This window comes from Squalius cephalus (genome assembly GCF_949319135.1).
Source record: "Squalius cephalus genome assembly, chromosome: 11".
NCBI lineage: Eukaryota > Metazoa > Chordata > Actinopteri > Cypriniformes > Leuciscidae > Squalius > Squalius cephalus.
Genome location: NC_137132.1, coordinates 33,085,884 through 33,113,765, shown reverse-complemented (window position 1 = coordinate 33,113,765; position 27,882 = coordinate 33,085,884). Strand labels below are relative to the sequence as shown.

The 27,882-nt window shown below is 39.6% G+C and overlaps 1 protein-coding gene across 2 annotated transcripts in view; it reads left to right on the top strand.

The window, feature by feature from the left end:
- Positions 1-27,635, top strand: part of dscamb (Down syndrome cell adhesion molecule b) — a 157,624-nt gene extending 129,989 nt beyond the window's left edge. Inside the window, exons 13-33 of one of the 2 annotated variants that reach the window (XM_079885910.1) lie at positions 389-485; positions 606-734; positions 1,665-1,832; positions 1,953-2,023; positions 4,202-4,442; positions 6,468-6,614; positions 9,702-9,857; positions 11,079-11,212; positions 12,947-13,100; positions 13,879-13,996; positions 14,285-14,448; positions 14,972-15,070; positions 15,171-15,359; positions 16,384-16,674; positions 17,472-17,648; positions 17,776-17,806; positions 17,900-18,015; positions 18,482-18,631; positions 20,263-20,460; positions 21,980-22,282; positions 26,559-27,635. In XM_079885910.1, the coding sequence (XP_079742036.1) occupies positions 389-485; positions 606-734; positions 1,665-1,832; positions 1,953-2,023; positions 4,202-4,442; positions 6,468-6,614; positions 9,702-9,857; positions 11,079-11,212; positions 12,947-13,100; positions 13,879-13,996; positions 14,285-14,448; positions 14,972-15,070; positions 15,171-15,359; positions 16,384-16,674; positions 17,472-17,648; positions 17,776-17,806; positions 17,900-18,015; positions 18,482-18,631; positions 20,263-20,460; positions 21,980-22,282; positions 26,559-26,932 (3,507 nt within the window). In that variant the 3' untranslated portion in view covers positions 26,933-27,635. The remainder of the gene's footprint in view (positions 1-388; positions 486-605; positions 735-1,664; positions 1,833-1,952; positions 2,024-4,201; positions 4,443-6,467; positions 6,615-9,701; positions 9,858-11,078; positions 11,213-12,946; positions 13,101-13,878; positions 13,997-14,284; positions 14,449-14,971; positions 15,071-15,170; positions 15,360-16,383; positions 16,675-17,471; positions 17,649-17,775; positions 17,807-17,899; positions 18,016-18,481; positions 18,632-20,262; positions 20,461-21,979; positions 22,283-26,558) is intronic. The other variant, XM_079885911.1, reaches the window with a different exon arrangement.
- The last annotated feature ends 247 nt before the right edge of the window (positions 27,636-27,882 follow it).

Here is a 27,882-nt window from a genome sequence, read left to right as displayed (position 1 = left end):
ACATAATCATGAAAATCCATCGCACTGATCTCTACGAAATGATTTTGAAACATGAACGGCTGGATTGTAAAATCAAACAGCAAAACTCGGTAACACTTTATATAACAGTGTCCTTGTTACATGTCACATGTACTTACCATAGTAATAACAGTAAATTATGCATAATTACATGCAACTAACCCTCAACCAAACCCTAATCCAACCCTAACCCTATAGTAAGTACATGTAGTTGCTTAATATTACTCAGTACTTAAATGTATAATTACACTGTAACAATGCCACCTTAAAATAAAGTGTAACCCAAAACTCCTATATCATTTACTAAAATGCCTTTATGTACTAGTCAAAAGATGATATCTCTTTTAAATCATGATTTGTGTCTTCACAGATCTTACACACTGTCCGAGAAGATTCTGGCTTTTTCTCTTGCATCGCTATCAACTCTTACGGTGAAGATAAAGGAATCATTCAGTTGATAGTGCAAGGTAAAGTTTCTGCTTTGTTGTTGTTAAATAATATTCTATTATTCTAAATTATATTATAGTTGTTTTTTTAAAGACGAAGTGTTAATTATTGTCCTTTTGTCTTCCAACATTTTCCCAAAGATCGTCCTGACCCTCCTGAGGTTGAGATCAGAGAAGTAAAGGACCGGACCATCGCACTTCGCTGGACAATGGGCTTTGATGGAAACAGCCCTATAACAGGATATGACATCAACTATAAAAACAAATCCGGTAGGAGATTTATTCATATATACGGTCAGACCAACATTTATTCAGACACCTTCAACATTTCTCACATTATCACAGTTTATTCTCTATAGTTTTGAAAATGGTAATAAAATATGAGCAGAACTCAGTTGATATTTCACTGGTTTTGTCCATCCTTCTGTTAGACCGTCTCACAGATTAATTATGCTGAATATCTGTCAGCTGTTAAATTTAACTACACAATTCGATAATACCAGTTTAGCTCAACCGATTACCAAGCAATGCTTCATTTTCTTCAGTCTGTGTGTAAAAAGGTCGCATTAGCAATTAAAGAAAAACATGATCAGGTCAAAGTGTCTGAATACTTTTTGGTCCCAAATTTTTATAAATATGACTGGTAACCCACAGTATGAATAATGTTTGGGTATAATATGTCACAGTTTACTTTATTGTGCTATCTTCACTTACATAAATGAACTATATTGTCCTGCACCCACTAGTAAAAAATATCACAAATGATATCTGGTGTCTGAATAATTTTTGGTTTGATTGTGTATATATATATATATATATATATATATATATATATATATACAATCTGTATATGTGTGTATATAGAGTGTGTGTGTGTGTGTCAGTGCTGCTAGAATGTGTTATTGGCCAATCAGCATCTTAGACTGGATTGAGTTATTAGTCTGCATAGATTGAGTTATTAAATCTGACTGGATGAGTAACATTCACATTGGCTGAATTCTATGTGCCAATCATTCATAGAACGATCTTTGATCATTATGTTGCTTGGCAACTATAAACAGCCCACAATTAGGCTAATGAACTAATTACTTAAGAAGTATACACATGGAAGTATGGCTAATTGTGATTGTCATTATTAATAAAGCCTGTTGTGGTTTATTGCATTATCACACACTCTGTTTTTCTCTGTATTCCTTGAAGCTTCATGGGCCGCATCTCAAATGACCAAAGACGTCTCCCCTCAGCTGAATCAGGCCACCATCATTGAACTCCACCCCGCCTCCACCTACAACATACGCATGTTTGCCAAAAACCAGATCGGAGAAAGCCGACCAAGCAATGAGCTGACCATCACCACAGATGAAGCACGTGAGTATTCCTACACCCTAAAAGGCTGTCAGGTTTTCTTCAGTCATTGTGTTATCTGTGGCGCCACCTAGTGGCTCAGTGCATTATTTCCTCTGTCTGACCTGCATGTGATCGATCCAGCACCTGATGGCGCTCCTCAAGAAGTGCAGCTGGAAGCAATCTCATCCCAAGGCATCAAAGTCACGTGGAAGGTACTACTGAGGAACTACTCACCCATGGCAGAGAACGAATCTGCATGCGATCCCGCATGAATAGTGTCCAAAATTAGAATTTGTGCTGGCTAGTGGCTACATCATACATTGTACAGGAATATTTTGGGTTTAAAGGGATAGTTTAGCCAAAAATGAAAATTCTGTCGTCATTTGCTCACCCTCATGTTGTTCTAAACCTGTATGAATTTCTTTCTTCTGCTGAACACAAAAGAAGATATTTCGAAGAATGTGGGTATAACCAACAGGTTGACGGGCCCCATTGACTTGGATGGGGCCCATGATGGAAAAAGATACTATGGAAGTCATTGGGGTCCGTGAACTGTTTGATTACCCACCTTCTTCAAAATATCTTCTTTTGTGTTCAGCAGAAGAAAGAAATTCATACAGGTCTAGAACAACTTGAGGGTGAATAAACAATGACTAGTCCAGCCTAGTCTTACATAGTTCCCCCATCCCCCCACACCCCCCAATAACCAAAACAAGTAGGCTATACCCCCCCTATACCATGGTTAATGGCAACAGAATTGTAATAATTATGAATTATTATATACATCATGTGTTTAATGCTTTTATTAGCACTAAGTTCCCGTACAAACCGAACGGACCAATTATCTGGGTATTATGACTGAAGTCCGGTTGTGCATGAGTGTCGCGCGAATCACCGTATACTCTGCACGCGTTCACCAGCACGCTAGAAAAGTGTGATGAGATTTGCGCAAACCGTTCCTAACGCAGCGCTGATGATAAAACGTGCAACCTATTTGACATCTATTGAGAATTTACCGCTTTAAAACACAACGGAGAATGTCAAACGTGATCTAAAACAGACACATAAACTGAAAGGATAACATCATCCTTCACCAACATAAATTAGAAAGCTTTTTAAAATACTCATGACCACCTTTACTAGAATTGATCAAATTCTATTGTATTTATTGTGGTAAATTTTGGCTAACTTGTAGAATTTATAATAGATTACATGTTATTAGATTTTTCACTAATGATTTATATTACAACTGTGGCACAGTTTCTGAATGTTTAGGATGCTATTTTTCATTACAAATGCTATAGATAAAAAAAGTAAGAAAAGTAAAGTAACATTGGCCTCAGCATGGTAATGAGCCATCAATGATCTTACCTGAAATGATGTCCTTGTAACAAATGCTTAAACAATTACAAGAACTATTTTACTTTTTAGGCTGAGTACAAGTTAGAGACAACAGGACCTTTTTGAATTATTGACAAAACAATTGGTTTTCCCCAAAAATGTGTTCTGTAATATTAGGAAAAATCTAGCTTTCAGATATTCCAAGAGATGACAGGAAATGAACATTTTCAATATAAGAAAATGTTAAGTAAAGTTAGTTTGACCTACCATGGCACTTTGAAGTTTTTAGGTGCTTAAATAAAATAAAATACATTATTATCCATATGTAAACAAGTAAATGATAACACACAAAAAAAAAAAAAATGGCAAAATTAATTAAATAAACAAACAAATAAATGAAGAAATATATCTCATGAGGGATCATGCTAAACAGTTCACAACCCCCCAATGTTCAAACCAAAACTACGCCCTTGCCAAATACCTATACGGTATACAGAAAAAAAATTGAGATGGAGGATATAACATATTATTTCCATCACAGAAGTTTTGTGATCAAACACAAAGTTTCTTGGGGGAACAAATACGTTTTAACAATTGAACCATTAACATTAACATTATTCTATCTGATCTGAACCCAGAAAAGTCCCTTTAAATAGTTCTAGAGTAAAAAAAAAATAGAAGACTGGCTCCTTTCACTATTTAAGACTCTATGAGTGGTCCATCTCCTCCTTTATACTGCATCTGCATCACAACCCCTGACACTACAGTTGAGATTTTCTGTTAATAAAACATTTCTGTGAATGAAAAGAGCATAGAAAATTGTGATGCTGAAGCCGCCACAGCAGTTTGTTAAACTAATCTAAAAGTTGATGTTTTAGGTAGGGAATTTTGCCAATATTGAGACACATTTCATGCTTATACTGCCATACAGTTTTTACATTCTCAAAATGATGCCCTTTTTCCGTCACCAGAGAAGTACTTCGTTTAGAGAATTGGAATGCAGTCATATTTTGCTGATATTACAATATCTATTCTGTTGTATTTTTCAGCCCCCCCTCAAACACTTGCAGAATGGATTGATCCGAAGTTACCAAGTGTGTTATCGGGAGTTTGGGACAGGGGGAAGTCCCCAGTACAACACCATCAATGTAGACACCACGGGGGACATCGAAACCCTCACTCTGGATAACCTGAAGAAGTACACCCAGTATGAGGTGCGGGTGCAAGCGGCCAATCGGGCAGGAATGGGTCCCACCTCAGAGGAAATCACCATCACCACGCTAGAGGATGGTTAGTCATTTTGTGATCATAACCTTTGTTGAATTTACATACTTTGCGTTGGGGTGGGAAAAAAATCCCATTGACTAATATTGAAGATTAATTACTTTACGCTATTATTTATAATAGTTTTCTCACTTATCATCTTCCAATTTTAGCTGTAGGATACAGTAATTCACATACATAGTTTGTGATTACATGATATGCTTGGCCTGATATACTCGCATCCAAGTTCTTTTTTGTTCTTCGCTCAATTTACTTAAGCAAAATCGAAGAACGAACAGATGTGAAGTAATTTCGAACAAAATCAAGCCAAAACAAAATTCATTTGGAGTTTGTTTTGGGAGTTCGAAATGGCTTGCCAATGCTAACATTCTGAAAAAGTTTGCACCAGCTGGTAAACACCTTTAAAGTACCATTGGTCTGTGGTGATTACAGAAGAAATGAACCAAGAAGATTTCCACATCAAAGAAGGCGGAGCCTCAGAGCCACACCTTATTATGTCATCGCCACGGACCAATGACAGTATAACGCTGCCTTCACGCGCTGATCGGAATTATCATAAATAGTTTCCTTGTTAAAAATTGGACATGAATTCCCTTTCAAGTCGTATATACCACTGGGCATGGTAAATGCGTGGATAGGCGGGCCATAAACCTCAAACATGGCAGAGAACGATTGCTGCTGTGACTGATATTCTTTATTCGTTTTTTACACGACAGCTACATTGCCTTGTCATTAAAGTAGTGCATATTTACATATGCTGTAGGAATAATCATTTGAAGCAGATTTTATGTTTTATACAGAGCGAAAATAGCCTGTATTTGTCCGAAATTCCAGAATCTAGATAGTGCTGTTATATGATTGTCAATGAATGGGACGCTAAATATAATTTTGCTTTAAAAAATTTCGGTTTCACTTTATTTTGATGGTTCCTTTAACACATTCTGTTAACAATAAGTTGCGTTGCACCTACAGTACATGTCAACTAACTCTCATTAGAGTGTTAGTAGAATATTAGTAGACTGATAGGGTTAGGGTAAGTAGAATAATTTAGCATGTAGTTGCAGAGTTACTTATAGTCAGTAAAATGTCTGTTGGAGGATCGACCATCACAATTAAGATATCCCTGCTGAAAAATCCAGCATTGCTGGTCATCAGCATGCGGTATGTTTTGCATGCTGGGACCAGCTTGGGATGCTGGTGTGCTGGTGGACCGGCATATGTTGTCTTTTGGGTGCTGGTATGATCCCAGCAAGACCACAACAAAATTTGCGTATGTGTTAAAAGTAGTTGAAGTCAGTTTGAAGTCGCCATTATGGTGATTGGTGTTTCATTATGTGACTTTTAGTTGGACACTTGGCCCTTGACTTTGGTTGAATTAATTATCTTTCAGAAATTGTTGAAAGTGCATGCTATCAATATTGACTACAATATTTCAATCTCCTGACTGTAATGACACACCTTTTACTACTGTATGTGCACTTTTTGGGATCAGTGACTAACAGCTGGATTTTGACATGGGAGTTCCCAAATGAAGTCTTTAAAAACAGCAACTTTTAATTTTGATTTTTCATTATAAATAGCTCTTTCTTAGCAAGAGCTTTTCTCATAACCCTTGTTATTGGGTTATACTCTGTTATATCTGAGAGTTAGATAACATGTAGTTGCAAAGTTACTTATAGTAGTAGAATGCTCAATAGGGACCATCAAAATAAAGTCTTGCCAGATTTTCTGAATAAATAGGTCAGAATAAGCCTGGTGTCCTTCATGATCCCCGTTCTTTCCAACAACAAAGCACTTGAATGCAAAGAGTTCGTAATCATGACTTCAGAAGTGGGAAGTTGTTAATTTCCGATAGCACGTGAAATCAGCATACAGTGTTTACCAGCGAGAGCGAACCTTTCCAAAGTTTGTTTTCTTTTCGCAGAAAAAGCTTGCGTTTGTTCGAAATGATGTCACACCAGTTCGTTCTTCGCACTTTCGATTGAAGTATATCAGGGCCTTAACACTATCTGTTCTGTTTACCCACCACAGTACCCAGTCGCCCACCTGAGAACGTTGTGACGACAGCCACCACTCCCGAGACCATCTCCCTGTCCTGGTCTGCTCTGCCCAAAGAAGCGCTCAACGGCATGCTGCTGGGATATCGTGTCATCTACTGGGCCAATCTACCTGATGGAGGTCAGCCAGACTTTCATACATTTATGCATAATTATGTAGCTCACAGATGTCAACCCCCAGTTCTTAAAGGGATAGTTCACTTTGAAATTAAATTTTGGTATGTTTTAGCTTACCTCAAGGGCATCCAAGATGTAGATGTCTTTTTTTCCGTAGTAGTTTGAATTTTGATATGCTTGGACTCTGTACATGCTCTGTCTCAAAGAGCATGCACAGAGTCCAAATTAAAACAATTCCCCATCGTCCAAATTAAACAATTCCCCATCGTAAGTACACATTGATGGCCTAAGACACGAAACGAGCGGTTTGTGTGAGAAAACGAACAGTATTTATATCGTTTTTAACTCTTGTACACAGCCACGTCCAAGTGATCTGTGATCTAAATATACACTAGATGTCGCCTTGGCTACGGCAGTTCATTGGAACGAATGCCGTAGGCAAGGCGACATCTATTCTAGTGTATATATATCTATGCACCAGTCTGCGTACACGTCACACACCAGGATGCGCGCGCGCCCTCAGATCACTTGGACTGGAGCTGAAAATTCAGTTTTGATCACACGAATAAATTATATTCAAACTGAAAAAATTTCTTTTAAATTTAAATACTATTTCATGGTATTACTCAATATATTTTACTTTATTTTTGATCATATTATAAGTTATTACCATAATCATAAACACTGTTTTGGTAGTTTAACTTTTACGGCACTTTGTTATTCTTCTAGTTATTTAAATATAGCGGATAATGAATCGGAAAACTCTCACATTCACAGAAAATAGCTTACTTTCCCAGGATACTCTGTTTAATGACTTTATGAAAATACATAATGGACACAATTTCAGTTCAATTGCATTTATACCTCAGACCACCAGAGGGCATGGTGGCTTTGTTGTATTGGGGACAGAAAGTGAAGGAACAGAGGGCAGAAGTAGGACATACTTAATGGACAGATTGGCTACATTTAGATTTACAATCACTCATTTAGCAGATGATTTTATCTAAAGTGATTTACTTACTGGATGGAGGTTTAGTGTCATTCCCAACCCAGCAAGCACTTTTGCGTTTAAAAGACATCTAATAGCCATCCAAACACAGCCTAGACATCTAGGCTAAAAAGAGGCAAAATTTGGGCTGTCAGTGAAAAATTTTATAGACGTCTAAACCATAGCCCGAGAATAGACTCGTCATCAATTAGATAATATGTCAAAGAAATTAAACCAAACACCCTGTAATCACTAACTTTGCTTACATGATGGAATATCATACATATCTCAAGTTATTTGGCTAAAACAACCACATTCAAATGTTATTTTGGCTAGAAGTGGGTTACTCATAGCCGGACTATATCGGGTCTATAGTTAACATAGACTGTGAAATGACGGCTATTGCTTGCTGGAAAGAATGTGGCTATATGCATAAAACATACCTATCATATTGTTTGTGCAGTATGTACTGAATACTGTGGACAGTAAGTCCACTGTGTACATGGAATACCTGGATGACCTAGGAGCCGGGACTCACTATTGGGAGCTCTGCAAAATACAATTATTTAAAATAAAATGAAACAAGCATTAAAATGAACTCAAACAACTAAAAATCAAGATATTTCTTATTTGAATTCATCCCCACAATATTGTTTTCTTTGACTAACCAGTTTCCCCACTGTCTTGGAAAACCTGTATATATGAGTTGGTCAAATTTAAAAAAGTTTATAGACCTAAAAAATTCTTGTACATTAATCAAATCTTACAGAAAATCTAAATCAAACACAATTTTTATAATGAATATACATTTTTCTAGTTATTTCGGGCCATGATTTTAAAGGGTTGAAATTTTGAGTAAAAAATATTTTTCAAAATTCCTGTCCTGTAAATCAAGATTGACTGGAAAAAGTCACATAAATTCAGTGGTAAGAAAGAGCGGAAATCCTGAAATTTTATTTACAATCAAACAGTATCAAGCCTTTGTATATTGTTGTGGACATTGGGGGACTCGAATATCTTGCCAAAATCTATAATAATATAATAATAATAATGCAAAGTGATAACAATGTGATTTTAAACATCTATTTTTGATTCATTATTTGATCAGACTTAAGCCTGATCACAACCGGTTGCTTAGACAAAGGGAGCTTTTTTAAGATAAACTCTAGATCAAATGTTAGGTTTTGGCTTCAGAAAATGTGACCTTCTTAACACTTATGTGATCTTTTGAAAGCGTGATGAATGTCAGTATCAGAGAGCACGCAGCAGAAAGAGCAGTGGCCGTTTTCCAGGCTGCACTGCAGAGCCATTAATAATTGAACTACAATAAGATATTGATGCAAGGGTAAAAATCAAAAGGGATGTTGGCACATGCTGCAGTCTGTAAATGTGTTGTCTATTGTAGTATTATAGAGGACACAGTGACCTATGACTATACAAAATGCAATTAATTGTCCAGTGCAAATGATGATGATGAGAGTTAACTCAATAAATGTATAAAAATTTAAGATAACCCTGACATGATATATGGCCAATGCCAAAATATAGATATTTTGTTAGGAGGTTTAATTTGTGTTGGTTTTGAAAGCATACAATTTTTCTGAATGAATTTAGCATAGTGGGGTTCTTTCTTTCTTTCTTTCTTTCTTTCTTTCTTTCTTTCTTTCTTTCTTTCTTTCTTTCTTTCTTTCTTTCTTTCTTTCTTTCTTTCTTTCTTTCTTTTTAATCAGGCATCCCAGCAAAAGTTGTATTGCTCAAAAAATGCTCGGCTATGAATTAATTCCTCAGATAATGTGGTCTTAGAAGAATCTGATGAGAAATGTTTCATTTTGAAATCTTTGAAGTTTAATTGCAGTCTATCTTGGTAAGTTTGAGACTGAGGCCCTTGAAACTCACTTTTGTCCTTGAAAAAGAGATACAAGTGAGATTATGGGTGGTTCCTTGGGGGGGGAATTGAGAAGCAGGCCATTTACTGTAAGCATACACCTGTAAGTCTTCATTTGATCTCCATTTAATTGCCGTTCGATGAAGAAAAACAATTGATTGATTAAATAGACCCCCCCCCCCCCTCAGATCAGTTAACAGATCGTGTGTGTGTTGCAGAGCTGGGAGAGATCAGGAACATCACAACCACCAAGCCTTCACTAGAGTTGGAACGGCTGGAGAAATACACCAACTACAGTATCCAGGTCTTGGCCTTCACTCGAGCCGGAGACGGCGTTCGTAGCGAGCAGATCTACACACGCACCAAAGAGGACGGTGAGACTCCCTCCAATTGCACACACTTGCATTCTTTTACATAGGCAATTTTTTACTACGTTAAAAATACTTCCCGTTTTCAGTTTAATCTAGAGAAACAATAAAAAAGGATTATGCTCTTATAGCCAATCTTCAATCATAAACTTAATTTAACATCTTCAAGTCCCTTTCGACAACATCTGCCAGGTTTGAAATGATTGTTCAGTCATTGATCCAAACGCAAAGCACGTTGCAAATGGCAGTTGTTGTCCGTGGTGACTATACCCAGCCAGGGGTTTTCTGCACTTAACACTTTTTTTCTCACTTAAGTTGGACATAAGCTTTTTACAACATATCCTGGTAAAACGAATACACATCCCACATCAAATTCACTGCACAAATTGCATGCTATTTCATATATATAGTTATCTTTATGGTGCTCTAGCTGTTATTTTGCCAATCAGTGACTGGGAATTGTCAAAGGTAGTAGTTTAGTTTGTCACCACTCTTCCATTCTTGATTGAAAAGTGAAACCGAACTCAGACCTTCATTAGGAGCAACAGCTCTGACCAAAATTAAGCTATTTCGAGTCAACTAGTGTGATATCTCTGTCATGATCCCAGCCTGTGTTCCCCTGGTCTTGTGTGGACTTTTATGTTATTTCCTGTTCTGCTCCATGTTTTGTTGTCATTTGTAGTTTTTCTTGTTGATTAGTTCTTTGATTGTAAGGGGTTGTTGAGTCCATAGCAGAAGACTTCTCCAATATGGATCCAGCAGTCACCCTGGTCCGCATTCACCAAGGAACTCTCTCACTCCAGGACCACATCCAAGACTTTCTGGACATTTTCTGGACACTGACCTCCCAGATTTTGCTCTCATTGATTTCTTCTGCTATGGACTCAACAACCCCTTACAATCAAAGAACTAATCAACTAGAAAACCTACAAAGGACAACAAAACATGGCGCAGAACAGGAAATAGTCCACTCAAGACCAGGGGAACAAAGGATCATGACAACCGCCTTAAGTAAGCCATTTGTAGGTTGACTTCATTGCACAGACATCTCAACCCAAAGGCAAAACCAATCCAAACTGATAGGGGTGATTGGAGAAACCATGTGACATTACACACCTCACCTTTACATGCAGTTAGAAGCTGTAGGTCTCTTGCTTTGTAGCATACAAGGTGTTTTTTCTAGTGCTTCTTCTCCGTGAATGATGTTATTTCTCTTGCTAAAACCAGTTCCTGGCCCTCCGGCTGGAGTTAAGGCAGCTGCTTCCACAAGCTCGGTGGTGTTTGTTTCCTGGCTGCCTCCATTCAAGCTCAACGGGATCATCCGGAAATACACCGTCTTCTGTTCCAACCCTTACCCCACGGTGAGCGTAAGCTGTGGCTCTGTGTGACTCTGCACACCCCAAACAGCCCTTCAAATATCATGATTTACAACCCGTTCTCATACCCAAGGCGTCACTTTCAACCATGCTTCAATATCTGACGCTCAAAGCACCCTTTAGCGTCCATATGAGACGCATAACCCTACCACATACCTAAACCTACCCAACCGAAGCGTCACATATTGATGCTAAAGGGTGCTTTGAGCGTCAGATATTGACGCTTCCGAAAGCGTCAGTTACATGACGCCTAAACCTACCCATAACCGAAGCGTCACATATGGACGCTAAAGGGTGCTTTGAGCGTCAGATATTGAAGCATGGTTGAAAGTGACAAAAAGTGACGCCTTAGGTATGAGAATGTGTTGTGATTTACCAAACAGTATTTTATTCTCAGAATTCCAATCCTGTTCCTGGAGGCACTCCCAAAAGTATACATTAAGTTTCCCTTATCTGACCCATCTATTTCTGGTCTTGTGAGTCTACTAATGAGCTGATGAATTTATTCTGGTGTGTTTGATTAGGTAGAGATTGAAGATGTGTAGTGCTGAGGTGCCTCTAGGAACAGGGTTGGGAAACATAGAAGTAAGAGAACACTCTTACTTTAGATATACTATATCCGCTTTTTAAGTTGTGACGTAAGGAATGCTGTTTCCAGGTCCAAGCCTCCACTCGTTTCAAATGAGAATACTATCTCAACAGCCATTTATGAGCACTATTTATTTATAATACATATTTAAGGTAAGCTTTTATAAACTCACGATGTCTATACCATCTATCGGAAATGGTGACTGGTGATATCAGACTTCACGAGCGGATTGCACCTACGAAAAGTATATAGGAATAGGGCACCTGAATGACCTACTACATTTGCAAATTCAGCTTGAATGTTTATTGCTGAATACATACTGTTTCCTTTTTTTTTAAAATAGTAGGCAGTGTATATCACTGTAAGCCAAGGCTGGGCAAGTCTGGCCTCCAAGGTCCAATGTCCTGCAGAGTTTAGCTCCAACCCAGTCTGTAGCTTTCTTTTAATCCTGAGACCTTGATTGGCTTGTTCAGGTGTGTTTGATTGTGGTTGGAGCTAAACTCTTTAGGAATGTGGATCTCGTCGATAGATTTAGCGAAATTGCCGACAAATGCCCGAAATCTGAGGCAAATCGGTGCTCGTTCATGCGAGTGACAATCACGCAGTGTGAATTATCAAAGACGCGATCTGAGAGAATCACAGATGTGTCACCGATGCCTGTGAGATATTTGTCATGCTAAATATCCAGATCACTTCTCGCGTGTGTTTGGTTGTGAAATGTAGTTTTCAGACCAGACAGAGTTGTCTGCAATTCTTCCTATTGTAAATTCAATACTGAAACCTCCTGTCGCCGATCCATCGTGCAGTGTGCAGACAGCAGCAGCTGAATGCTACCCCAGATAGTCGTGCAGTGTGAAAAGAACAGTTATCTGACGACTTTGAAAATCGTGCAGTGTGGCGTAAGCAACTCGGCATGAGTGGTACATTTGTATAAAATTTTGCAGCCAGGTAATCAAGGTCATTAGGATCACTAGAAACTTGCAGGCAGGTTTGTTGGAGCAGAACTCGGCAGGAAAGCTGCTCTGCAGGAGTGCGATTGGACACCAATATCCTAAATGTAAAAACAATGAAAGAGTGTATTTTTGTTTGTTGTTATTCTTATGAAAGCTTTTCTTCGGGTGCCCTTACAGGTGATCAGTGAGTTTGAGGCTGCTCCTGATGTTTACTTCCGTCGTTTGACCAACCTGAACCAGAACTGGCAGTACAGCATCTGGGTTGTGGCGGTCACTGCGGCGGGTCGTGGGAATACCAGTGAGATTATCACCGTAGAGCCCCAAGCTAAAGGTACGGATGACTGGCACATAGCAATCAATCACCCTCTTCACAACTTTATACAAATGCAGCCATATAGAGTTCTACAGGGATGACGTATTGTTGTAAACCAACCGGTAAGTTTGCATCACCCTGATTCCCTCAACAAAAACCCAATAGGATTTTTCCATTGGCTTTTGGATTATTGCAAAAAAAAAAAGAGCTTTGACCAACAAAAGCTTATGAATCTTACATGTTTTGTTCATCATGATAATCATCACAAATGAACACAACTTCTTTGAATTTTGAAGCCTAAATACAATTGCCAGAAGTAAAAAGCTAAACTTAGGCTATAAATGAGCTGCACCACGGTCACGTGACTTTAATGTCACCACCATTAAGCTACATGACACGGTTTCCAGTCTGTGTTTTCCCTGAAATATTTTGCAGTTCAGTGTGATGATGTTTTATTTCCCCAACAAACTCTATAATCCAATTTAGCCACTTGTTCAAGGCAAATAAAAGCTTTAAAAAATCACAAGAGGGTATTACTGATGTATTCTGTCATAGAATTAAAAGAAAATCTTGTGTCTGTGTTAACCTTATTACCTTATTTCAGGCAATTAGCCAAAAACCCATTCAAAAAAACAAAGTGCTAGTGCTAAAACTCGTTTCTGGGTTTTGACCACCTTTGGCCACTAAAATACATCATCCCTGCAGCACTCTATTGTACCAATAGCAGGAGCAAAATGACACAGAAGAGTGAGAGGGTTTGAGTCTGCCATTGAAACGGCATTGTTTGTTTCTCAAGCCCCTGCTCGAATCCTGACGTTCAGTGGCACAGTGACCACCCCTTGGATGAGGGACATTGTCCTTCCATGCAAAGCAGTCGGAGACCCTCCTCCAACCATCAAGTGGCTGAAGGGAAAGTATGTTTGATTTATGTGTTCTTTACATTTAAACAAGTCTTCAACTCCAGCCTTTGTTTTAGACAGACAAAACACTCTTGCACTTGCTAAAGAAGAAGTCATTTTGTAAATCTTGTCAAAATGTGTCTTTTTTTATTATAAAGTTTTCTAAAGATTTTGGGGGAAATATAACTTTTTTTTGTAAGTTCATTTTTACAAATCATGCATGAAACACCTGAATGAATTCATTCTTGCTTATTTGCTTTTTATTTGCTATGAAACCGATATGAAACTGATGTTTTCCTGCAGTAATGGTACACCTGCTCCAGTTTCAATCGATGGTCGTCGCAGCGCTCACAGCAATGGCAGCTTTGTTATTCGTACCATCAAAGCAGAGGATTCTGGGTACTACAGATGTGTTGCCAGCAATAACTGGGGTTCAGATGAGATCATGCTAAATCTTCAGGTCCAAGGTGTGTTTGTGATCAAATAATCAGAATATACTCCGCAGAGAGAGCCTTTTTTGTGTATTGAATTATTTACACAGTTTGTGCCTTGTGATTTTAGTGGGGTTTTTTAGCAAGTCAATGCAAAAAAAAAAAAATGCTACTAACAGATTTAACTAGGAACACCACATGATTCACACTCAGTATTGTTGTACAATGTGAAAACAAATCTGTGAAAAAAGGGGAAAAAATTATGTAGCCAATAAATAGTGAGGGTCACAGCGAAATTTTGTGTGCAAAAAGGTCAATTGTCAATAGTATAGTGATGTATGAGCACAGCTCTTACAGAAGACACTCTCAAACCAAGCAGCTTTCTGTTGGGCAACGCTTGCATGAAATCTGCATGTGAAAATCCTTTAAAATTCCTGATTTCTATTGAAATGAACAGTTTTCTCCCACAGACATTTGGCGAACAGTGGTAAATGTGACTGCACTTTTAATGGTTGACAAATGACACTATTCTTTTGTGTTTACTCTCAAAATATTTCAGTACCTCCAGACCAACCACGCCTCACAGTGACCAAAACCACGACCACCTCCATCACGCTGTTCTGGATCCCTGGAGACAATGGAGGGAGCTCCATCAGAGGTTGGGCTGCACTGATATTTGCATTCCATATTTTCATCCACATTAATGTGTAATATTTTGATGTGTAATATTTTGTGTGGTGTGGTGTTTCTCTGTTCAGGCTACATTCTGCAGTACTCTGAGGATAACAGTGAGGAGTGGGGCAGTTTCTCCATCAGCCCCAGTGAGCGGTCTTACCGTCTTGAGAATCTGAAGTGTGGCACTTGGTACAAATTTACTCTAACTGCACAAAATGCAGTTGGTCCTGGACGCATCAGTGAAATCATTGAGGCTAAAACCCACGGGAAAGGTACAAATCTGTGTAAATTACGTCCTAGTTAATGGCTAAAGTGTGTGACTGATAACTGAACGTAACCAAACTGAATTGTAACTGAATGCTGATTCAAAGCAATTCATGAGCAATTGTTAAAACCAACAGTTTAGAATGTTTCTCATTAGTGTTCACATATATACTATTTAAACAAGTTGGGAGACCATGCTGAAGGTTAATCCTTTTTTATGAATAGCAAATAGCAAAATTTGAGAACACAATTTAAAAAGAATAATAATAATGAATAAAAATGTGAAATAATACGTTTTGTATTAATATGCTATTCCGAACAAAGCCATGGTTTGCTACTTCCTAATTAACTTCCTTCCTTCATTTATTCATTATCATTCTGGATTGCATTTTATAAGACAATGTACCCTGAGCAGGAGATGATTGTATCAATACTTTTGATCTGTTTTCCTGCAATGTGTTTACTTAATCTGTGTTTCATTTCCATCGCAAACCGTTGGCGTTCCCTTGCAAAGATATTTGTGTTCTTTCACAAAACCTGTTGTGAGCTCAGACAAACCCTTCCTGTTTAATGTCCCACTGGCAGTGTTTCAAACAGCTCTGTACAGTACGTTAACATTGGAGCGTTTCATGGTGTTTGAACTTGGGACTCAAATATAAAGAAATGCGTTCAGTGCTTAGGAGTTCAGTAAAGTTGGCAATATATTCACAGATTCGAACTTCCCAGATCAATAACTCGTGAGCTAAACGTTGTTTAAACACAAATGACAGCTATTTACAATCATAGTAACATAGACAAAGAGCTACAACCAAATATTTTCCTCAATACGAGCTTTATAATATAAATTGATCTCTATGAGCAGGCGGCCGAGAGACATGGTTTCAAGGGATTGTTAATCAGTAGAAGTAACTTCAGATGAAACTCCCTGCTAAATGAAAAGGCCATAGATTTAATTCTATTTTAATTCCTTAAAGTTTGACAGTTTTCTCTAACTTCAGAATTACATAATCTCTTTCTTCTCCATATTATCAGAACCACAGTTCGCCAAAGACCATGAGCTTTTCTCAAGTATCAACTCTACCCGTGTGGAGCTCAACCTCATTGGCTGGAACAACGGTGGCTGTCCGATCGACTCCTTCACACTGGAATATCGGCCCGTGGACACTATGAAATGGACCATGGTAAAGCGAGATTCCCTCATCAAGAGCCACATTCTGCACGACCTACAGGAGGCCACCTGGTACGAGCTCCAGATGAGAGTGGGCAACAGCGCAGGAACAGCAGAGAAGAGGGTGCTTTTCGCAACTTTAAACGTGGATGGCAGTGAGTACTAGATCAGCGACTACTCAATTCAGTGTTCGGAAGCAGTTGCTTAAAGTATTTTGTGCTGGTTTCTGCTGTTTAGTGTTGATTTCCTGCTGGTCCAAATGGTAAACCAGCATCGCCATGCTGTCCAAAGGCAAAAATGCCATTTAAAGGATTAGTTCACTTCAGAATTAACATTTCCAAGATATTAATGTCTTTCTCTCTTCAGTCGAAAAGAAATGAAGGTTTTTGAGGAAAACATTGCAGGATTTTTCTCCATATTGTGGACTTCAGTGGGGTACAACGGTTTGAAGGTCCAAATGTCAGTTCCAGTATATAAATGTAAATTTTTTTTAATGATTTTTTTTAAATGACCAATGGTTTCTCTAGATAAGACTCTTATTCCTCGGCTGAGATCGTGTAGGGCCTTTGAAGCTGCACTGAAACTGACATTTGGACCTTCAACCCGTTGGACCCCATTGAAGTCCACTATATGGAGAAGAATCCTGGAATGTTTTCCACAAAAACATTCATTTCTTTTCGACTGAAGAAAGAAAGACATTAATATCTTGGAAACGTTAATTCTGAAGTGAACTAATCTTTTAAATGGCAGAACTAATAAGGCTTCCTTGTTCAGACAAGGAAGCAGCATTTTTGCCTTTGGACAGCATGGCGATGCTGGTTTACCATTTGGACAAGTAGCAAATCAACACTAAACAGCATAAACCAGCAGAAAATGGACAAAAAAATGAGTAGATATCAAAACTTGGTTATGACCAGACCTTGACCAGAACTACTCAATCTTCTTTCTCCAGGCACGATTGCTCCATTGCCAACGACTGTGGACCCCAGCCAGGAGAACAGGCAGGGCAATGAAGGACTAAAGATGATGGTCACAATCATATGCATTCTGGTGGCGATCTCTATGGTCTTCATTGTTCTTCTGGTATTGAGGAGGAGGAGAAGAGAGCAGAGACTCAAGAGATTACGAGGTCTGTGGACACATACATACATATTTTGCAAACAGAACATCATAGATCCTTGAGGATACTCCAAAAATTTCTTCTTGTCATCAATGTTTTGCAATTCATATCTTCCTCATTTCTCTTAATTCAACAGATGCAAAGAGCCTAGCAGAGATGCTAATGAGGTAAAGAATTATAGCATTGGCTTATAAACCAGTGCACTTTGTCATAAAGTAGTGCGTGTAATTGTTTTCTGTTGTTTGGATGTGTTTCTCCAGTAAAAATGCACGTACACCAGACACCGTGAACAAACAGCAGCAGACTCTGAGGATGCACATCGATATCCCACGTGCTCAGCTACTCATTGAGGAGAGAGACACTATGGAGACAATCGGTAAGAGACCATTATGTTATGTTAGGGGTTTGCCTTTTTCTAACAAACAACTAACAACCCAAGTATTTAAACATTTTCACAAAACTCATCCTGCACCGTTTGTGCAAACATAAATGATATGTAAGAGAAACGGGTTAATTTAGCTCAAATGAGTCGTGAGTTTTTAAACTTTGATGGTTGACCAACTCCTAAAGGGGTTGTCTTTAGCTCAGGGCGTAACTATGTTTTCCTATTTTCATATTAAACAACATGTTGTCTTCTCATTCACATGGTTCCTAATTTTTCCACTCTTGCAGTGCATGAATTAGTCATCATTTCTAAAATGGGAATACAGTGAGGGATTAATGGAGCCATGTGGCCTGTTGAGGAGATAACCAATAACATCCACCACTCATGTTTATAAGAAAATGTTTATTGCATGATGGTCTTCTCTGCTTTCATTGACCTGTTTTCCTCTTTCTTTCAGATGACCGCTCCACAGTGCTATTGACGGATAATGACTTTGGAGAAACGTCTAAACAGAAGTCCTCAACCGTCACCCATACAGTGCATTACCAGTCTCTATCTCAGGCCACTGGACCGCTAGTAGACGTGTCTGACGCTAGACCTGGTACAAGTAAGAATTGAACTTGTGGGCTTGGTTCTGTTGATGTCAAAAAGTCTCATTAATGCACCCATTTGTGTAGATGATTTCATAGTCACAATCAGTAATAAGAAATGGCATCAACAAACTGACCAAAAGTAGTCTAGCAGATGTAATGCAAGATCAGAATTTGTGAATCGCAAATCATAAAATACTATACCAAAATTCATAGATTCATTTTATAGAATTCATGTAGAATTCATAGATTCATTTTCAAAGGATTGATACATCAGTGGTGGACACATCTTTAAGTGCATATACCGCAATGAGCTACTACTGCACTGAAAGTATAGATACTTCTTTTATATTTTACTCTTGCAAAAGTACAAAAGGACTTACTTTTTAATGACGTAAATATACATACACTCTTTTGAAAGACATTTTTGAATCTGATTGAGAAAGTATTTGGATTCAGTGGTTTACATGGATAAAGTTTCAGGAGTGCCATGGTATAGTCTTGAATTGACGTTTAACAGTTTCACACCTCAAACTAATATTAGATTAATGCTTTGTCCTCCTCACCTCGTGCCTGTCCGATATCCTGAATAATCATCTTGAATATAGACTCATATTGTGAGTCCCATTGAGTGTAACCTGAAAGAATATTGAGGTTGCCTCTATCCAGTCCTATGATTTAAATAGCATGTACAGCACATGAGCAGTTTAATTGAGTTCACAGGAAGTGAATAGAGTGAATGTTAGAATAGGTTCCTCTGCTCATTGACGGCTTCAGTGGAGCTGAACTGAAGACAAGCATTTCTCTGACACTGGTCATGATTACAGTCATTGATTATTCAGGTGGACTCATCAGCGTTGCCTTAAATTAATTATACATTCACCTTCATGTCATTCAAACCCATATGACTTTTTTGTGAAATACAAAGATGACTTAATGTCCCCCTGTAGTCAATAATTGTATCCCTTAAAACTCATATTTGAGCAGCGAAATGACATATTTAAACGTTTCTTCTTTGAAAAAGAGCCTTAAAATAGATTGGATGTAACTCTACACCCTTGCCTCATTTAGTATATGCAGTTCTATGAATATGCAAATGCAAAGATACTGCATCTTACTTGAGCCTTCCAATAGGCAAATATTTTCATTACAACAAGGCTGTCTTGAGTGCCGAAAGTGTTCAACATTGATTAATTTTCTAAATGGTAGACAAGGGCTGTTTTGTTTATGGTTTGTATATCTGCAGTCCTAGTATGTTTCCCTTTATGAATGACGAATATAGACTACTGCCACTTGCTGGTATAGACAATTATTTCCTCTCACGCAGGCACAGAACATAATGCTGGTTGGCTGTTGACTTTGCGGTGTTCAATCTATGCTTTTTAGCCCTGACATACATAACGTGAGGGGAATAACACAGTTGACTTTTGCCGCTGCTTATTCTGTAATGTCAGTTTAATGTGTCACAGATACAGTGGAGGGAGGGAGGGAGAGAGGAGGAGGGGGGGGGGGGGGGGTTGCTATGATAAAGTACCATGGTACTGCCATCTGATACCATCACTGCACCATAGTATAACCACACGGGCAGAGGATGGAAGGTCAGAGATTTGGTTCACTTCACATCGGTCACTTGTCTCTGTTCCCTCAGACCCCACTGCCCGCCGCACAGCTAAAGCAGGTCCCGCCACACGCAGTCGCTACGCCAGCCAGTGGACCCTGAACCGACCACATCCCCCCGTCTCCTCACACACTCTCACTACCGACTGGAGGCTGCCCACACCCCGCGCCACGGGCTCAGTGGACAAAGAGAGCGACAGCTACAGTGTCAGTCCCTCTCAGGACACAGGTAACAGATTAGCTTCTGATTACTCGTGTAACTTTTAAATCTCAAAACTTCCTCCCCAGTCCAAAAACAATATGGTTTTGTCCCAAAATCTGTGATTTTCTGATGTCATACAGATTACTATTATTATCCGTATTTACGTCAACGCCTATTCTGCCACTTGGCCTGCCCAGTCATAGTGAAGTAATAATGAAAAAGTAGGACAGATACTATTTATTCTGAATACCAGAAAATCATATTATTTTTAAAGACTTAGTTCAACCAAAATGGAAATTTACTCAACCTCACATTGTTCCAAACTGATAAGATTACATTCATCTTTGGAAGACAAATGAAGATTTGTAATATCCTCTCATCACTTTTGTCCATCAATTAGAATTTTTCAGACTTTCAAAATTTTCAAGCTTCAAAAAGTTCATAAAGACTTCGTGTTCGTCATATAAAGCGACAGTGTCTCTACAGAAGACTTGTATTAAACTGCTCGATTCATGTGGATTACTTTTTTTCATGAAATATTTGCTTGCTTGGGTTCTCAACTGGTGGACAAAAATGGTGAGAGAATACTAAAAATATCCTAATTTGTGTTCTGAAGATGAAGATTTGTTTTGGGTTTTTTTTCAATAAAATTCCTGCACCATCTGTACTGGACTTGTCAGCAAACTCACAACCTTTATTTAAATTGTGTTGCTAATTTCACAGGCAAAGCATTAGCCAATCATGTCATTTCCATAGAATAATAGCAAAAAGCTGGCAGGAAAATGTTCAAATAGTCAGAAAGAAGGTGGTTATGAAACACATTTTTGGTGCAAGAAATATTGACTGACATTATCAGTGGAATATATTACCAGACCTCAAGGTATAAAAAAAGTTATGACCCCTTTAACTACTTTGTTTCAGTAGAAATTGCTTCAACATCCCGGGCCCTATTTTAACGATTTAAGAGCATGGTCTAAAGCGCACAGCTCAAGTGCACTTAGGACGAGTCTGAATCCACTTTTTCTAGTTTAACGAGGGGAAAAATGGTCGGCACACCCGGTGCACAGTCTAAAAGGGTTGTCCCTATTCTCTTTATGAGTAATGGGTGTGTTCTGGGCATAACTTGCAATAAACCAATCAGAGTCTCATCTCCCATTTGCTCGTGCACAAGGATTTCACCATATCTTAATGTACACAATATTAATCTTTTACGCCATTTTGTGCCATCGACCAACTGAATCCTGGTATAAAGTCAATGGCGCAATATTTTTTTGTTATTTAAAGGGCACACGCAGCCTATTTCAGTTGCCTCAAAATAGCAACGTGCCAACAACACACCTCGTTTTCAGACCAGCAGCCCATGGGCAAACATTAAACAACGTGGCGCAGGACGTTAAAATGATAACTGCGTCGGGCTGAAACTAGCAAAAAACACTTGTGTCGTGCCTGGCGCTGCATTGCGCCGGGTGTATGATAGGACCCCCCATGTTACCCATGTGGTAAAAAGCTTTGTGATATATAGCGACGTGTGTATTCTCTCTCACAGACCGAGCTCGCAGCAGTATGGTGTCTACAGAAAGCGCCTCCTCCACGTACGAGGAACTAGCCCGTGCCTACGAACACGCCAAGATGGAGGAACAGCTGCGACACGCTAAGTTCACGATCACAGAATGCTTCATCTCAGACACATCCTCCGAACAGATGACGGCCGGAACCAATGACTACACAGACAGCCTGACGTCCAGCACGCCGTCAGAGTCAGGCATCTGCAGATTCACAGCCTCCCCGCCTAAACCACAGGACGCCAGCCGGGTCATGAATATGGCCGTGCCCAAAGCACACAGACCCGGTAAGGCTGCAAACATGTTGAAGCGTCAACTGCCTAAGCTCGATTTGTGCTTTCAGAAAACCAATTTGCTGTATTCTCACTTGATTTTAAAACTGGGAACGCAAGTCATTTCCACTGTTTTTAGGGTGGAGTTTAATTATCATCGAGTCTCTACTTTTATTAAATATCCCATATTCCAAGCAAAACACTGTTTAAGTCCTTTTACTTTCATAACTGGACATATTTCTGAGTAAAACAGGATATTCAACATGAAAAAAAGTAGGGCGGGACTCAAATTTATCCATCAGGATTTGATTGGATTGTAAAAAGTGAGTGTTACATACCAGAATGGAGCAAGGTAGTTGAAGAACTGGCTTACTGAAATGTTAATGACACTGATCAAAAGTGAGAGTTATGGCCAGATTTAATAACATCAAAAAAATTCTGTCAGGATTTACTAAAGACACGCAGTGAAACATTTGCGATGTAAAGCCGTGGACAGTTATTTTTCCAGCTGACCTTATTGCATATGCATTTGTTGGAGTTACCTAGCCTGGATGCCAGCTGAACTTAGCCCCGCCCACAACATTTGAGGTCGGGAAGTTCGGTCTGGATCTGTTATGGAGCAACTAAGCTTGAACCAGAGCTGTTCGGACCAATCAAATTGTCAGGGCGGGCCTTATACGATGATACACAGATGATCAACTATAACGTAATCATCCACATCACCAAAGACGGCTTGGATTGAATTTGTTTACAACAAAGAAGGCTGCCGCTGGAGAATTGAGATGTGTAGATTCCGCCATCGAGTATTTAAATTAATCATGTAAGGTGATTTATTAAGGTTTGCGTCAATTTAATGGTATTTGCACCATTATTTAACGCCCCAAAAAAGCATGTCTTAAACCAGACGCTATTTGCGCTGCTCTTGCTATATTGCGTTAGTCATTATGGAAATAATCCGGCTGCATCTGTGTTTTTTTAATTTGCGTTTTTTAATTCGCATATCCGCTCAGGGAGGCATTTATTTTGAAATAAAAATGTATTTCCAGTTTAGTGGAAATAAACTGCGTAACAGTTATTCAATAGTGGGAATAAAGTGGTAAGTGGGTAGGGTTAGGGGAGGGCTTTAGGGACAGCATCCATTAATGATTTTAATAAATATAATCATTTACAGTGAATATGTTATTATTGTATACTATTTTATAATATACAATAATATACTGAGTTGCAAATAGTATCTGGCACTATTTGCATACATAGCATCAAACAACTATTTACACTTAGTGCAAGATAATACTATTTCCGCTTAGTGTAAATATTGCTAAATGCTATTAACACTAAGTGTACTAAGAGAAAATACTTTTAGTTGCTATTTACAAATAGCCGCTGCTTTTAAAATATCGAAATTATTCCTTATATTATTCTTATTATAACTTTTGAGCTGTAGTATATGCGTGCGAATGTGTTTTTCCACATGTTCCTCAGTTTACCTGTTCATCAGTCAGCTGTCACTCTTGCAGTGTGCTATCAATTCCTGTGTTGATGGGTACAGGCTTGAAGGCTGTTGTCCAAACACACTGCCATGTTCTTTTCGCATCAGTGGGCTTAGCGTGGCCTGCGTCTGGGCCACCCAGGGCTGATTTCATGCCCCAGACGGTTCTTGGGTTACTGATTAGCGTTTAGTGTTACCTTCTCATTGTGAATGTATCTGCACTATTCCCCCAGACAGGAAGACTTTGGTTAGTGAGAGCACCTGGCATTGTTCCTTAAGGCCAAGTAGGGGCGATCTGCATCCTGTGCTGTAGAGGTATCGTCTGTCTTTACAAAACAGCAGTTTACTATCACAATGGAGACATTGGATGTGATATAAACTTCAATCACTGGCCTTATTGAAACAAGTTTTATATAATACTGCACTCTTTTGTTGAGATGTGTCTGATCCGTACAGGATTCACAGTTGGATTTAAAATTATACTAGATGAGGAGGAGATCAATAAAGTATATCCTATCTTATCCTATCAGTCACCTCTGATAACAGATCACTCTAAATTGTAATGTAGACATGCATTTTTTATGTAAAGCTGCTTTGAAACAATATGTATTGTGAAAAAGCGCTGTACAAATCAATGTGAATTGAAACATTTTATTGAACCAAATCTTATTCTATCCTATCCTATCCTAGCCTAAACCTATTTTATCCAATACAAAGACTATTTTATCCAATCCAAAAACTATCCTGTCTTGTCCTGTACTGTCCTGTACTTTCCTGTTTTATGGTGTCAACAGACCTTGAATGTGGAATTTTATTAATTTAAAAACTAGTTCCTCCATCCATTTTTGTTCTCATTTATCACATTGTTGAAAGCAAACCTGATCTTATTCTATCCCAGACCTGTCCTATCCTGTCCTGTCCTAACCTATCCTATCCTAAACCTAACCTATCATTCTCGACTCTTCTCTGCTCTGCTCTGCTCTGCTCTCCTCTGCTCTGCTCAGCTCGACTCGACTCGACTCGACTCTGCACGACTCAACTCAACCTATCATACTCGACTCGACTCGACTCGACTCGGCACGACTCAACTCAACCTATCATACTCGACTCGACTCGACTCGACTCGACTCGACTCGGCTCTGCTCTGCTCTGCTCTGCTCTGCTCTGCTCTGCTCTGCTCTGCTCGACTCGACTCGACTCGACTCGACTCGACTCGACTCGACTCGACACGACTATCCTAAACCTAACCTATCATACTTGACTCTACTCTGCTCGACTCTGCTCTGCTCTGCTCGACTCGACTCGACTCGACTCTGCTCTACTCTACTCAAGTCGACTCGACTTGGCTCGACACGACTCTACCCTATCCTAAACCTAACCTATCATACTCGACTCGACTCTGCTCTGCTCTGCTCTGCTCTGCTCGACTCGACTCTGCTCTACTCGAGTCGACTCGACTCGACACGACTATCCTAAACCTAACCTATCATACTCGACTCGACTCTGCTCTGCTCTGCTCGACTCGACTCGACACGACTATCCTAAACCTAACCTATCATACTCGACTCGACTCTGCTCTGCTCTGCTCGACTCGACTCGACTCGACTCGGCTCTGCTCTGCTCTGCTCTGCTCGACTCGACTCGACTCTGCTCTACTCTACTCAAGTCGACTCGACTTGGCTCGACACGACTCTACCCTATCCTAAACCTAACCTATCATACTCGACTCGACTCGACTCTGCTCTGCTCTGCTCTGCTCTGCTCTGCTCTGCTCTGCTCTGCTCTGCTCTGCTTTGCTCGACTCGACTCGACTCTGCTCTACTCTACTCTACTCAAGTCGACTCGACTTGGCTCGACACGACTCTACCCTATCCTAAACCTAACCTATCATACTCGACTCGACTCTGCTCTGCTCTGCTCTGCTCTGCTCTGCTCTGCTCTGCTCTGCTCTGCTCTGCTCGACTCTGCTCGACTCGACTCGACTCGACTCTACTCTACTCTACTCAAGTCGACTCGACTTGGCTCGACACGACTCTACCCTATCCTAAACCTAACCTAACCTATCATACTCGACTCAACTCTGCTCTGCTCTGCTCTGCTCTGCTCTGCTCTGCTCGACTCGACTCGACTCTGCTCTACTCTACTCAAGTCGACTCGACTTGGCTCGACACGACTCTACCCTATCCTAAACCTAACCTATCATACTCGACTCGACTCTGCTCTGCTTGACTCGACTCGACAAGACACGACTCTATCCTATCCTATACTATCCTAAACTTAACCAATCATACTAGACTCTACTCTATCATATACTATCCTATACCCTAAATCTAACCTATCCCAGTTTATGCGATCCTACCCTAAAGCAACTCTATCCTGTCCTGTCCAGTTCTGTTCTGTCCTAACCTTTCCTACTCTAAACATAACCTATTTTACCACAAAATATCTACCTAAAACAAACCTTCCCTATCCTATCGTAAATCTGCCCTATCCTGTCCTGTCAAGTCCAACCCTAAACTTAACCTATAGGTGCACTATAAATAATGTTTAATGTTTAAAGTTTTGTACACACGTCAACAGAAAACAACATTGACTAAAGGGTAACCTTATCTATTCTGTTATGCCCTGTCCTATGTTGTCGATATAGCTTGAACCAGGCAGATTGATTTGAACCCAGAACATTCCTTTAAAGACTATTCTCTCCATCCACCCCCCCCCCCCCCCCCTTATTTATCACATTGTGCAAAGCAAATCTGATCTTTGAGCAGTGCTCACACTTACATGACCCTGTCTGTCTTGTAGGAGGTGAGCTGGTCCATCTTCCCCCTTACCTACGTATGGACTTCCTTTTGAACCGGGGAGCGGCCCCTTCAGGTCGGGAGGCCACAGGACAGACTTGTATGGACCCACAGAAGAGCCGATTGGCGAAGCGGCCAGCGTTGCTGGCCCCCACACCCTCCGAGACCCCCTCGTCAGCCCTCTCTTCCTCCGGGCCCCCCAGCAGAGAGGCGGTACAGCAGTGGCAGCCGGGAACTGCCTCTACACTGCCACAGCGCGAGCCGGGCGACCTGGCCCAGGCTGCCAAACTCAGCAGCTCCCAGGAGTCGCTGCTAGACTCCAGAGGACACCTGAAACAAAGCAACAACCCCTACGCAAAGTCCTACACACTTGTATAACACAGGACTACAGCTACGGACCACGTTGCACTGTCACGCACACACACAAAACGTGAGGACCCGCTGCAAAGACGAGCGCTTTTCTGATTCAGAGATGAGTCCTGTACATACATTCTGAATTCCTAAAGAAGTGGATAGTTTTCTTTGCATCTGACTTTCTTTCTGTCTTTCTCACTCTCTCTCTCTCTCTCTCTCTCTCTCTCTCTCTCTCTCTCTCTCTCTCTCTCTCTGCTTTTTTTTTTACACTTTCTTTTTCTCTCCTTCTTATCTTGCCCTCTTTTCTGACTAAGTTGGATTTTTTACGTAATCATTCATTTATTTTAAATACCACCGTTATGAAGATTGCCAAAATTATTTATTTAAATTGACAGAGGAACTACTTTTGAATTTATATCAAGGATAATTCTATAGTCATTATTATTATTATATAAAAATAGAGAAAAATTATCAAAAAATGGTTTAAAAAGGCGGGGTGTGGTCAGCTCTGCGGGAAGACGTTGCTTTCTTTATCCATGACTCTACTGTTTTGATGAAACGACGAGGTGTGATCGGCAATTTCGTAGCTGTTTATCGCGCCTGTGTATCTGACGATCGCAGAAGACATGGAGGAAGGACAACGAGTCCAACTTGGAGGTTGGACACACGTCCACAGTTTCCAGTCGTCTCAGAATGTTGTGCTTTCTAAGGACTGCATGGGGACCTGAAAATAAAAAAAAATAATTCCAAGAGATTTTTTTGTCACACTAAGGGAATATATAATGTTGTAATATATGTTATGACATTATATGTTATAATATATGTTATAATATACATATAAATATAAATATATATAAATATATACATACACATGAAGAAATCACTTTTATTTGTGGATAATACAGGGAGAGAAAAAAAAGATTTGGTAAATAAAGTCCTTAGTCATGTTTGCACACATCTGGTTTGATTAGAAA